At 34.7% G+C, this 14,538-nt stretch overlaps 1 protein-coding gene across 1 annotated transcript in view; it reads right to left on the minus strand.

Annotated features, from left to right (window-relative positions):
- Window positions 1-14,538, minus strand: part of LOC110372518 (nephrin) — a 233,021-nt gene that overhangs the window by 8,800 nt on the left and 209,683 nt on the right. The window contains exons 8-16 of the mRNA XM_064039836.1: window positions 12,936-13,139; window positions 12,282-12,433; window positions 11,762-11,903; window positions 10,435-10,565; window positions 9,009-9,168; window positions 5,518-5,674; window positions 3,697-3,836; window positions 2,644-2,780; window positions 1,256-1,421 (exon numbers count right to left, since the gene is read on the minus strand). Of these exons, the coding sequence (XP_063895906.1) occupies window positions 1,256-1,421; window positions 2,644-2,780; window positions 3,697-3,836; window positions 5,518-5,674; window positions 9,009-9,168; window positions 10,435-10,565; window positions 11,762-11,903; window positions 12,282-12,433; window positions 12,936-13,139 (1,389 nt within the window). The remainder of the gene's footprint in view (window positions 1-1,255; window positions 1,422-2,643; window positions 2,781-3,696; window positions 3,837-5,517; window positions 5,675-9,008; window positions 9,169-10,434; window positions 10,566-11,761; window positions 11,904-12,281; window positions 12,434-12,935; window positions 13,140-14,538) is intronic.

Here is a 14,538-nt window from a genome sequence, read left to right on the forward strand (position 1 = left end):
CAAGTAAAAATTAAAACAGTAAAACCAGTGTTCACAAGACTCCAAAATATTACAGTCAAAATAAGTCCATCTGAGTTAAAAACGAATCAAATATCCATTACTATGAAAGTACTACTTTTTTAAAAGAGGTACTTGAACTTAATTGGCATTTTTACTCAGAGTACCATTTTTGTTCATACCAACAGAAAAAAAGCATATAAATATTTATCCTTTATGAATACATATATGGACTATCTAACTCTAAAAGATTTTTCTAATTCGAACCAGTCATTCCTTCGATTAGCGCTTTGAAATGAACTCCTCAATAATACTAGGGGGACTACTCATTAGTTTATAAGTATTTTTATGAATGATATATATGTATGTATTTGTATTTTTATGGGCCCTAATTGCCTGAAATAAAGGAATAAATAAAAAAAAATTGTAATTTCGACGTTAAAAAGTGCTAATCTAATTAGCCTACTTTTATGAACGATTTTTGACTTTGAATATCATCTTCATAGTATGCGAAGGTATCCTACTGATAACTATTATAAAAATCAAGTGAACCTTCTGTAATATTCTATTGACACTACAAAACCGAATGTGGGCGTCATTTGGAGCGTGAGAACTTATTCGGAGGAAGTTCCAATGGCGTTAGCAACAGATTCTAAACGGAAAAGTATCAAGTGGACACAGTATTGAGTTCTAGGATTTAATGTAAAGAAATACGTGTGTGTATATACGTTTTTTTAGTGAAAACTTTCCATGTATAGGGCGTAGTTTACTATCACCAGATTTTTTTATAGCTCTATATTTGGACAAGATTTATGTTGGTTTAAATAATAATTTGTGTAACTCATTGAAGTTTTGTTGGATAAAAGCCTATGATTTGAATGCCCCATAACTTTAACAGGTTCGTAGAACATGTTAACTGATATTGTTAGTCACGATAGTTTGGTTAGTAAATAACATGATGTTCGTATTTACTAATTTCGACATATTTCACAACTACAATTAACGATTTCATGAGGTTATGACATTTGCCGTTCTGACTGAATGTAAAATTAAATGTTTCGAATTTTTTGCTGCTAATATTTTCAGTCACAGTATCCAGACAAAAACCCCTCTAGTTTGTTAAGAGAAAGTGTATAAGTCGGTAGATTAGTATGTACAATTTTGGAACCACAAATTTACCTTTCCTATCAATAGCAGACTCGACTGGTAGGGTTTGTCACAACCCATCAAAAAAAAACATCTATATCGAAAAACTTACCAGTAAACTTAGCCTGTCCCTTCAGCGTGACAGTTTCAATAGTTGACACATCACTCCTTCCCTTAGCATTGACAGCATACAGGTCGATCCTGTAGCTCACTCCTGGTGGAAGACCTCGGATCTCGAAGTACGGAGGGGTTCGGTTGGTTGATACGTTGTAGCGGACCTAAGAAATAATGGATTGTTAATGATGGAATAAATAAAAGCGCTAGTAATACTTTAAGGGGTTTTTGGAAACACCTCAAGGCTTATACACTTTTTTTAACTAAGCGAGGGCCTATAAACTTTTTTACTCCAAAGGAGAATCCGATTTGTAGGACTGCTGCATGAAAATGAAAAAATGTTTCCATATTCAAAAAATATGAAAAGCATGGCTAGAAGACGCAAAAAAATGAAGTCGCAAATATACATAAAAATATTTGTAGTTTGTACCAGTTCTTCTTAAAGAAGGAACGCTGGAAAATTGAGAGCTTTCGAAGCGACTTCCTTAATTAAAACAAAAATCTCTCAAAAGAAGCAACCAAGAGATACGTTATGACCTATTTTTTCATTTGCTCCTTACAATTTTCATGCTGTCATAATAAGCAACATTTCTAGGCTCATTTTATGTACAGAAAACTGAAAACAAAATTATTTGCATGAAATATTTATACGAAAATCTCGGCTTAACTGGAATTCCTGGATTTTGGGCTGTGCACTTGATGGCTGATCAAAAGCATCAAATTATAATATACAATTTCTGATATTTTTGTTTCTTTTGTGTTAATTTGCGTAATTGTTTTTATACACAATATTTTATTTATTTATGAAGGAAATCTACACAACATTAAGTACAAGATATTTTCTTTTAACGGTCGAGCAAACCTCATAAGACTCATACCGTAGTGAAAATATGAGCTATTAAGCAAAGTGGTACTTTCCTGACTGCGGACGTAAAGTCTCTGTACTCGTGAAGATTACTTACTTAAAAGGACCAACAGCAAGAAGATATAATGCTAACATTGTTGGCTGTTTCCTTGTTATTTTAGGGTATTTCAGTTTCATACAATGAAATTAAATAATATTTGTGACACACAAGTGACAGACTTTTTCGTATTGTAGTTTCTCTACGGTTTCAAACGCGCCCCGTGGACACTGCTGCCCGTACCCAAATAAATAGACTATGTTACGCGGGAATAATATGGATTTCCAATAGTGAAAGATTTTTTGCAAATTGTTTATGTAGGTAGTTTTGGAGCCTTTAGGGAGCAAACATAATATTATAGATATACATAACATAGATTGGTGTAGGTGAATGCAGCAAGATGATTCAACTGCCATTTCATGCCCAATCAACCCATAGAGATGTAAAGAAACCAATTTTAAAATTAAGAACAAAAACTACTTACAATAAGTGAGGGTAATTCCAGCAGTTCCATGAGGAAGGTTTGTGGCAGTCCACCGTCGAAGTTCTCAACGCACTCCACATTCAAGGAGTCGATGCTCTGGTTGGCTACCGAGCAGTTCTGCAGGTGGAATGGACGTCCTGGACAAAATAAAGTTTTGGTTAGCCTTGGGTATGAGAGTGAACCTGCGTCTGCCTAAATGCTTGTGCACAATAATATGTCCTGCGCAGCTGGCTAATCTCCTTACATGAGAACTGCCACCGTGGCCGATAAACGGCTAGGAGGACATCATTTAGGACCGGGAAATGAGAATTATTATCAACCCCATTCATATTAAAAAATATAAGTTTGAGTACCTATCTATTTAGACTATTTACGTCAAAATTGACGGAAGTATCGACTAATTGACTTACATAGAAAACTATTTTTGACAAGATAACAATTATTACAAGTGATATAATTAAGTAGTCTATTAAAGTTTTTAGAAGTCAAGAACAGCTAATCAAAACTCCAACTTTAATATAATTTTGGACGTAATCTATAAATAAACAGGAATGACGCAGGACCTAATCTTGTTATTAGTTTTCCAAGTTTATTAGTAGGTTATTTTGGGACTGATTTGGGAACGTTATTTTAGTATCAAAGTTAATCCTGGCCTAAATCCTGCAATATTATAAGTAGGTAGGCAGGTTTTCCATTAATTTTAGAGCATGCGTTCTTTTGTTATTTGTTACGCCTACATCCAGTTTATATGTAGATTCAACTGTGTATGTGTGTGTAGATACAAGTAAGAATTATACATATTATGTATGCGCATTTTTTGGAAGCAGACTGATCGCCTGATGTTAAGTTATCTCCGCACATTCCATGGACAACCATAGGAGACGCAAGTTTGTTGCCAGCCTTATTAATGCAGTATGCTCTTCTCACAAAAGTTTGAAGGTCATATTATTTCAATGTCAGGATCGCTGTTCTAAATTAATTTAATTTTGTAAATACCGCAGTTATTTTGTGCCAGGTTAAAAGCTTAAAATGATTGTAGTGTGATTATCTTACCTGCAGCCACTAATTGGAATAGACACGGCACTTTCTGTTGGCCTACTGCGTTTTCTCCGTAGCAGGCTAAAGTACCGTATTCCATGTCCGTGGTCGGCGTGTAGTTCAGGGTAGAAGTATGGCCGTGACTGCTGTATAATCTGCACAGAAAAATAAGAGATTATAATATGTATTTCCTAAAAAGAAGAAACAATGCGTCTTGGTACCAGACCGTAAAAAAACTACAATTCATGATCAAAACAAATCGTTTCTTAAAAGACCCGCTCCTTAGGGTCAATTCCCACTGAAAGAGCAGCGGCCGGCAGCGGCCGGCAGCGGCCGTAATTGCAAGGGATTGAGCGTGAGCGCCACGGGCCGCGCGGCGCCGCGCGGCGCCGCATCGCGCCGCGCTCTTACATTTTCCGTGCTCTTACGGCCGCTGCCGGCCGCTGCTCTTTCAGTGTGAATTGACCCTTAGTGTTTCATTTTAATGGAATAGTTAGTAGGTATCATCACGATGCAAATACTTTTATGTATGGAGTCTAGCATATTTTATGCTAAATATCATCAGTTTTTTTTTTAAAGCAACTGTAATGTTTTCGATTTCCATGCGATTCACGGGAAAACTACATCCAAATAAATGCAATAATACGATCAAAATACCAAACAATAACACAGTAATCCATATACAATTCAAGTATCAAACACCAGAATTAGCCAATGGTTAGTTTAGCACTTTATTTTGTGACCGTTTGATATCGCATTCAGTGTGTTTGACAATAAACACTACAACTAACATTTAACTATTGTTAACATCTAAAATGAGTGGCTGATGTTAATATCGTATTTCATCGGATCATTTGTTTACGTGCTTAAACAGAATTGCGTACACGGCTGTTTATTTTCAGTAGCTGGGTAAAAGATAAAAGGATCTGTTTTGACGTGCAGTGTCAAATAATGTTGCGATGATGTAAGGTTTTGGCAGTTACTAGGCCAATTTTAATAAAATAATATATCACCAATCAATTAGAGAACAGACATTGAGCGTATTAAAAAAGTTATAGATATTTTATTGAAGGCGGTTCAGTTATACTTGTGTGTGTAAAATATATTGTCTTAATATGACTGGGTGGTGATTTGGTCACTATAAAGTGCTCCTAAGCTTACGTATTACACACACAAGGATGGCTCACTCGCTTTCGTGAAATAAAACATTCACTTGAATGTTATAAAAATAATAAAAAAACGGTTCAGCAATGTTATTTATCGGCATTTATCTGGCTTACTAAAATTATTATTAGAATTAACCAGTGAAACCAAATCGTAATTTTGTTTTATTTATTGAGGCTTGATAAATTAACAGCTGCATAGTTCATAAAATATTTATTAAATCCAAAAGGTAATTTGCAGCTCACTGCATTATCCGCAGATTAAACATAAATAATAACTAATAAATAATTTGTGGGTGCGATACCCAAAATACGTAAATGAGCAATGTTGTCCAATTTATGCTGCTTATTAAAAATTGTTTCATTAGGTTAGAATTATTACAGAAAAATATAAAACATTCATCCGATATAGCCTTCATAGGGGATTTTTGTCCCGCCACTTCAACTTAGTGAAAGACATGTGAAGTACATCGATTTTTTCAACCAATTAATTATTTTTTAACCTATGTATGTGAATATGTAATTTAGAATTTTTGTATCAATGCTGTCAGCAGAAGTTATAACGGGCGAAAAATTGCGGCTAAAATTCAGATATTTAAATTAACACTTACAACTTAAACAAGGCCTAGTTCTATCCAAAATATGTTAAAAAATAAATTATGAAGTTACTTACTTAGGCGGCAATTCAGTTTGCTCTCCAGAATTGTTGAAGGTCCAATGAAAGGAGACGAGAGCAGGGTTGGCATCCACAGAACAGTGTAGACTGACTGTCTCTTGTTTTAGCGCTCCGAAGAGTTCGCCGTCTCTTCTCTCTGCGCAGACTGGGGCATCTAGAGAGAAGAATATTGATATTATTACAAACTAAAAATCTTGTATAAAACACTGGTACTCAGCTGCACTCGGTTAGACTGGAGCTGACCCCAACATAGTTGGAAAGAGACCGGAGAAATGTCGACTAAAAATCTTGTATGGGTGCCTATTTCAGCGCTATTTATCCCTCAAAAGACATCGTCCATGTCAGAATACGCTAGATTTTAAATTGCGAAGCTGAATTCTTTGAAGATAAATAGTGCGAAGACTTCTTATTCTCGAAACATTATTGCCTATCGAGTGCAACAGAAAAATCAAGGAAGAAGAACTTCTTTCTTTTTGGCAAGTTTAAACTGTAAAAAAAAACACATTATACGAGACATTAAGATCATAGACACATGGTTAATTTACCCAAGTAATAAATACTATAGTATAAACAATATCAAACTTCAAGTGTCCAAGTGAGTACAAAATGACATCGCATCGTCTAACACAACGAAGTAACTTGGCGATCGTTATAAAAGTGCTGCACCCAACTTGGCCGGCAGTTTTAATGATAAAGTCCAACCTGTGACGTGGGACTAGTTTTACGTTCATATTGCTGAATTTATATGGATTTTTAGTAAGAAGATGGGACTTGGAACTTCATAAAACTTGAAGCCAGTAAGACTAATTTTATTGGTAGTTCAGTAACCTTTTTTCTGTCAAAGTAAATAAGTATTTATAATTTTTGAACTTCATAGCAACTTGCACATTGCTAAATGGACTTGTTGACCCTTCCAACCGGAAATACATACAGTAAGTACACAAGTAAATGTACACATCAATAGATCAATGTGTGGGCCTCAAATACATGACCTCTCAATCGCAAGACCCGTAATTTTATATATTCTCTAAAATATTCCGACAGCATACTTTTCACCCAATTTTAATCCAACATTCAATCCACCTGGATTCTATCAAACAACCCCGTTGACTTAAAAAGACAATGTTAAGATCTTCTCAGCAACATCTAATACATTTTGCAAGTAAATTGCATTTTCTAAGGTTTTTACACCACATCCGCGGTTGACGGAAGCGGGGGATGTTTTACCCCGAGGGTATTTTAACCCACCTTTGTCTCGCAACAAATTTTAATATAATTCTGTACCGTTTTAAGTGATAATGTTTTAGTTCTGCGTTCTTAATTGTCCGTTTTTTCGGGTGGAAAATTTCGAGTACTCTTAGTGGAGATTTTTGAGACAGTTTAAGAAACTATTGTCTGGATATTTGGGTACTTTTTGCGGTTGAGAGAATTCTCTTTCTTTGCTGGTGGAATGCTGTTATTTACGTTTAAAGCTCGGTTAGCAAGCATTTTGTAGTTATTGCATCGTTAATTTTAGTGTCGGTAGATAAGAACTCGGAACGTTCCAAGATTTTAGTGTTGCGGTGGACACATTAAACTGAAGGCAGTTTATGGAATAGCAGACATTTCCTTTTACTAAACTTTCATATAGTTTAAAACAGAAGTTAACATCCCCACAACTAATCTACCTATTCCAATAATATCACTAACTATCCAACATAATAGTAACAAAGGTCATTGCCACTCAATTCAAAGGCAAAGTAAATCTCAAACTACCTATAATATTACTGAATACATTTCACATCCGAAAACTTGGTCGTATTAAACGTGACCGTACAATAACCGTTCAGAAACCCAAACCAAATATTCAAACGGTGATTGTTCTATAGTCACATTGTACTACTAAACTTCCAATTACATTGTTTGAATGTATCTCGGAGAAGTGAATGACTAGCGGAGGTGCCATAATGGAAAATCTCGTATGAAAGTAGCACGGAAAAATGCGGGTGTGCGGGGGACGAGGAACGTTACTGTCTTCGGCCTTATACTTCCTTGGACCCGACCATTTTTTGTACAGTAGAAAAGACCCCCAATGCCTCGTTAGTTCACTTGTAACTGATCTTTAGGTCATGCCCAACGTACGTATTTGACCTAGAAGAAAGCGCCTGACCTACCTGCATTATGGCATCTCCACTCATTTCCCTACTCCATGGAATATACTAAGCAAACACTTATTACTTCGTTACACAGTTTCAGGCATTATTCCGGCAAATGTCCGCGTAACATCTTTCCTGAAAGCATTATTCAAACGTACTGGATCTAGGTCCCAAAGCAATCTAGCTGACTCGAAAATTTTGTTAACCTCAAACGAATATGGAATGTACTCGAAAATTAGGGTTGCTATTTACATGGATTTGAATTGGCAATGAGAAATTTTGATATGTACTGAATATTCTCTGATGAGTTGTGAATATACATGTGTTCCTATAATTTGGTATGACATATTATTTTGAAATTAGAACTAAAATAAAGGGTCGTTTTCTAGGTGTATGAATTATTTTATACCTCCCAGGACTCGATCGAAAGTAGAGGAACAAAATGAACCTGAATATATGAAGATGTGACTACGTATGTATAGTTTATTTATCTAGGTATAAATATCTTAGATTGTTCCTTGACCCCTTCTCGTATTACTATGCAAAGGGTCACGCAGTAGTGTCCAGATTTTATTATTCTTTAAGTTGGCTATTTATTCAGATAAATCGACGTTTTGTGTAGTGTTTTGTTTCAGCAAAAATTTTAGGTGTTGGTTGTTTCGAATTGAAGGGCCAAGATTTTTATTTATTTTAACACGCTTTTATTAGCTTGCTTGCTTGCTTTATTAACTTGTAACTATGTATATAAGAAAATCTTAGAATCTTAATTTGACCCACTTCCCGGTCTTCGATTAGGATGAAATTTTGTATACGCTCAGAGTTCTGATGACAATACATGACTACCGTGTTTTTCTTTTAAGTTTTTTAAACAAATAAATTTGATTATTTCTTCTAATTAAAATTTTAAAATAGACTGTATAGTTGAATTTGTATCAATTTGAATATTTCCCAAAATAATACAACCCTACATTTAGTCCCTGGTGAAACGCGCTTCTATCTGAAACATGAGTCCGAGTGTTGGCTGCAGCTGATACGGAAATGTGTTTATATTTCCTACTTACAAATTGCACTTTTTACACACTCTTTCTAATGTCATGCAACCTTAGATTAGCCAATTCTGTGTGAGAAACATTATAAAATTAGCTATTGTAAATTAATCAAAGATAACTGCATAATTTTGTAATATCGAAACTAAATTGTGTGAACACAAAACTGTAATTTTTTTGTACGAGTTTAATTTTTGTGGTGATAGAGTGAACCCTAGGGAATAATTTTTTGTTCATTGTTTACAACTACCTCATATAGACAATATGTTGAACGTCCTCAGAGTAAATGATTACACTAAGTACTTACATCTAACCAATAGTGTAACAGGATTGCTGGTCCCCTTCCCCTCACTGTTGGCCGCCATACAAGTGTAGTCCCCCGCCGCTGCCCGCGTTACACTCTGTAGGACCAGGCTCTGTGCGCTCAGGATGATGCCTGCGGCCTCGTTGTGGAAGATTTCTGAGTTCTAGGAGGGAATAGAACAAAAACATAAGTTTGGAGATTCAGGAAAAAGACTAATATAATTAAACGGGAGATTAGGTTCGACTAAAAAGTATGTCTGTCGCAGAAATTCAAACATCATTCTTTCTTACAATGTAAAGAAATAATGATGTTTGAGTAATCCAAAAAATTTAGTGCCATTTTAGAATTTAGCTGTAAGTTTACCCAAAAGAACCATTATACCTACTGACGAGCAGGCGAATTATTTCATTTTATATCCAATAGGTATTTTATGGATACATCAATACTCATGAGTCGCTGTTCTGTGCATGGTTTTGCAATTTAAAACTGTCAATACATCACATTAATAAAACTGACCCAATATTTCTTTACCTAATCGGTATTAAAAATTATGCACCATAAAATGCAACAAACACTTTAACAATAAGAGGACATAACGTCGGTCAAACCATACATTTAAAACCTACATCAACATAATTAAGAACAAAAGCATCCCCATTACGAAGTCCAAAGCAAACACATGGAATTACAAATGGCGTACTATTCGCTGCCAAAGCAAAACGTTATAAATTAAATGTCTTTTAACAGCAAAATGCAGCAAAACACAGACATTTCCTGGAAGCTCTATACGTAAAGAATTTATGGTCTCTCGTGAATAATTTTTGTACCACATTTATGTTTTGTATTCCACTCCAATAAAGGTTTCTAGTGAAATTGTTAGAAGGACCACGTGATATACTTATGAATAAATTACTTCATTAATGAAAGTATTGTTTTCTAAGAATATCTATCTAAGATAAATTTTCATCATGTGGGATACCGAGAATTTTTTTTTGGTTCTTTTGCTAATATAGCTGCTGATAATCATATTAAGGAGTACTTACATTTTTTTCGTAATTTTCAGAAAAAATAGGCTTAACGAAAATAGCTTAGATACGAAGTACATCGTTAGCGACTTTCCTAATCGTAATACGAGTACCTACTTGGAGAAATCATTGGAAACATTGGTTTTCATTATACGCAACAAGAAAGTACGTAATTGTCAAATCGTTATAATGAAAATTATGAACCTGCTTAATATTATTTTTCCTTAAAAACTAAGCAACTTTTTTGGACACCACAAAGTGCAAATACCTATGCTTACACAACATGTTATAAATAATGATAATACTCAACTTACAGTAACTTTACTACAGATTGTTATTTTCAATTTGATCAACTAGTTACACAAAACATTATATCCTCAACAGAAGTTCCAATGGCTACTCACATCATGAAACCAGACCAGACGATGCGTCTTGGGATTAGCCTTGACAGTGCACTCGAAGTAGACGTCGTCGCCTTCCTTAATCTCATCAGGGTTTAGGTTGGAACCCATCTTCAGGTCCACTATGGGGACATCTGTGAATAGAACGATTAGTTAGCAAGATTATAAGCACAGGTATCTAGAGCTACTGTTTTAAATGGATGTCCAGAATTTGAACGTTTTTGAGGTCTTGACACAAATCAACAGACAACAGACAATCGTTTAATCTGGGATATCGAATATAGCTTCAGTTCTATAGCTTAAGTTCAGACATACACCACACCTCATATACTTTTAAAACACTAAGGATTGAGACAATTTAAGTTGAACCCGCGACACAGCCTAGCAGCAGATTCAAAAATTTCTGTTACTGCAATTCAAACCAATGATATAGCTAACTCGATAGTCATAACCACCAAAGTAAAAACTCAAATGCATAAAAAATATGCAGAACATTTTCAGCTAAAATAATAAAGAAAGATAAAAAAGCAGACATTATTCCAACACTTCAATTCACAATTTCAAGGAGTCACGAAGACAAACTGTGAGTAATGTAATATTACTAGAACAACATGAATTCGATCAAACGGTAATAGCTGAGCAATTTCAAAACATCTTTCAACTCTACACTCATATAATAATGTTATCGAGAGAATCGATGTGAAAGAAAAACAGTGTTTTAACAAAGAAACTTGCTTCGAAGTTATCCAATCAGTTGATATCAGAATTAGCGTCATGACTTGAAATAACCAACTTGTTAATACAGAGACACGTGTTCAAACACCACTTTCAGAGATATTTAGTTTAGAATTAGTTTTTTCATTACACTACGAAGTTCCTTAGCTTGAAGATATTTGTAAAGTTTCTTACTGGAAAATAAATGAGAAAATTCATGTTGCGCAAGTTATTACACCTAATATTGGGATATTAAAGTTTTGTGTTGTTTTAGTTTAGTGTACCTTGTTATATAATTTCCACACTTTTGAAGAACTTTAACACATTAGTTGTGATAAAAGTTAAAGAAACTAATTCAAGGAATCGTACTATCTTATCGACATTTACCACACCTAAAACCAAACACAAAAAGCCTTGCATACTTATCAAATATAGAAGAAGAAAAAAGCATCCATAATTTATATTTGAATACTATTTATCTATCCCTTCACTAAGATATTGTTATCACCATTCTCCCTAACCCAATCCTCCCAAGATATCCATTCGATCTCTCAACACAACGTCACTTAGAAGCCATTCATCTCCCCAATCAAAGCTTGGACCGTTCAATACTCACAGTGAACATTGAGCCTCCATTTGTCCTCAATCGCGGAGTCCTGTATATGTTTGTTTTCAGCTCGGCACGTCAAATATTTGCCATCATCCTCGACGCTTGGCACTAAGCTCAACACGCTCAGTGTTTCGTTGTTCTCGGAAAACTGGAAAGATGCGCTTTACGTTAAATTGCATTTGATATTGTATGCTTTGCTTGTTTGGTGTTGAGATTGGTTTGCTTGTGAAGGAATCAGGGTTTTTGAACGTTGTAGGGAGGTTGATTTTAGAGCAGTTTGTTGTTTTTTTGCTGCTTGTTGCATAAATATGAGGGTTCCATCTATCTTTATGATTTTGATGTAATTAGATTGTCTGAGAATTTTGCCAACTTGGGGATATATTAACAGGTACTTTGACAGAAATAAAATTGTGGCTTTAATCCCAAACATGATAGTGAGTCAAAATACGGCACATATTGAATCTTCTACGGTAGTTACAAAGAATACAAAAAATTGAAATATTTCTAATTTAGTCTATAAACTCACATTTTTCGCCATCCTCTTCAATTGTCTGTTATTCTTCCACCACGTGACATACGCCTCGGGTCTCGAACCTGTAGTCTTACATTCCACTTCGTACCTTTTATCTGCTGACACCTGCTTCTCCTTAGTCAATATATTCACAGTAATTGGCTTCACTGTGAAACAAAATCAAATATTAGACCCCATTTTACCAATCAAAAACAATTTTGGTATTCAAAATAGGCTAAATACCGAACAATTTTCCGAAAATATGTTACGTCAAATATGCGTGTACAAATTGACATGCATTTAGAAGCGTTAAAATACATAGAATATTTATAGTTCATTGAAACGAAAAAAAAAACTAAATCAATTTTGGCTTTGGGCTGTTTTATATAAAATAATGTTTGGATCAGAATATTTTTGTAACAAAACTCAAAAAATACAATATATCTTACATTTAAAATTGCATTTTGTCTCTCACAGGCATGCATGCAATTTTAACATTTGATATAACTGTTATTGCCAAAGATTTTAGGGCACTACAATATAGGTTTCTATTTAAAGCTTTAGCTCTTTATCTGACTCGGATTCAGCCATTTTACTATGAACCAGTTACAAACTAGCTTGCCTTGGCAGGACGTTACTCAAAGAAATAACTAAAAAGTAGGTACTTACAATTAATATCTAAAATTAAGACTTTGGTCTCCGGCTGCGCTAAGTTGGTATTAGAAGCCTGGCAGACGAGCCTGGCGTTCAGATGCTGTCGCCCCACGTTGGGGAAGGTCAGCGTGTTCACCGTCACGCCGTCAGGACGCTGATCGAAGGAGTCATCTATCACCACATTTTCCAAGTACCACGTTACTCGTGGTCTTGGTTTTCCTATAAAAAAGAAAGTGTTTTAAAATTCAAGCACAATTTTCGTTGACAAAAATATTTCACGGCAATAAACTCTAAGCACAGGTTAGTTGATAAAAATCAGGACCGTGTATGGTCTATTTCCAGACGAATAACAACAGCAAAAAACCCAAAACATGAATCATTTATCAACAAAATCACAGTTCACAAGAAAATCGATAAAGTGTCGAAATAGATACATTAATTTGTCGATAAATATCTGAAGTTGGTGGTGACCATCATTATTCTTATTGACAAATTGTCGCTCCAATCATAACGGGGTTTAAATGGCTTCATTTTTCTTTCTGACACAACTAGGCTTTCACGAAGAAGTGAAATATGCTAAAGTAATTTCAGAATTAAGATGGCTATTTGTCTTGGAAAATATTTGAACATTCACTGTCTACAAAATAAATCTGGATTAAAAGAATGATCAGACTTTTTGAATTGCAACTTTAGATATAAAAGCAACTAGTTTACATTTCGAATTAAAAGCTTTCTCTTTAATTCTGTGTTTAATGGCTTCATTAAATATACCACGAGCATGGTTTCCAGGAATATCAACAGTTTTAAAATAAGCGAAATGCCAAATTACCAATTTGGGAATCGCTATCATTAACATCGCAATTAATATTAACGTTCGTAGGAATAAATGCATCCCAGAATTCCTGACCCAATTGATGTCGAGTATAGATAATCGTAACCTGTAAAATAGATTTATCGTTATCGACAACATCATAACCATTCTCGTATATTTCCCATCATTAACGCCCACAAGTCCTGTGTTTATCATTTACGGTGCCATTGTTCTATTCGAACCCAAATTGTATGGGTTTACAATGTTTTATTATTTATCATCGGAAAGTTACAATTATGAGTCTTAATTGGTCGGATGGCTTTAAAGATTCGTTTTGTTTTATCAATTATTTGGGTCATTAAGGATTAGGGCGGGTGTTGTTTTTGTTTTTTTGAATGGTGTTGGAGGGGTTCGTTTATTTTTGGGTTTTTGATCGACACTTGTTTTGTAACTTCTTTTGTTACTTTCAAGTTTTTTTTTTGTCAATAAATTATCGAATTACGAAAAACTGAATGCAAGGATGAAGTTAGTACACCTGTCGGGTTGGATAGGCTCATCTCTAGGATTAAATATGATTTAAGCATTTTGCAATTTTAAAACGACAGGTAAGACAGCACTATCATTTATTAACACCATGTTGAACTTGTCGTATTTAACATTAAGTGTGTCATTTGAGTCATTACGCCTAAAATCGTATCAGAAAATAAGCATTAATAAAATCTGTCCTACAGAACACGATCCTGTTTGCAAATGCAAATGTTAATTCCTCTGCTAAATGCGTTCACGTGCAGCACAGCTTGTTTCATT

The sequence above is a fragment of the Helicoverpa armigera genome, chromosome 20, assembly GCF_030705265.1.
Source record: "Helicoverpa armigera isolate CAAS_96S chromosome 20, ASM3070526v1, whole genome shotgun sequence".
NCBI lineage: Eukaryota > Metazoa > Arthropoda > Insecta > Lepidoptera > Noctuidae > Helicoverpa > Helicoverpa armigera.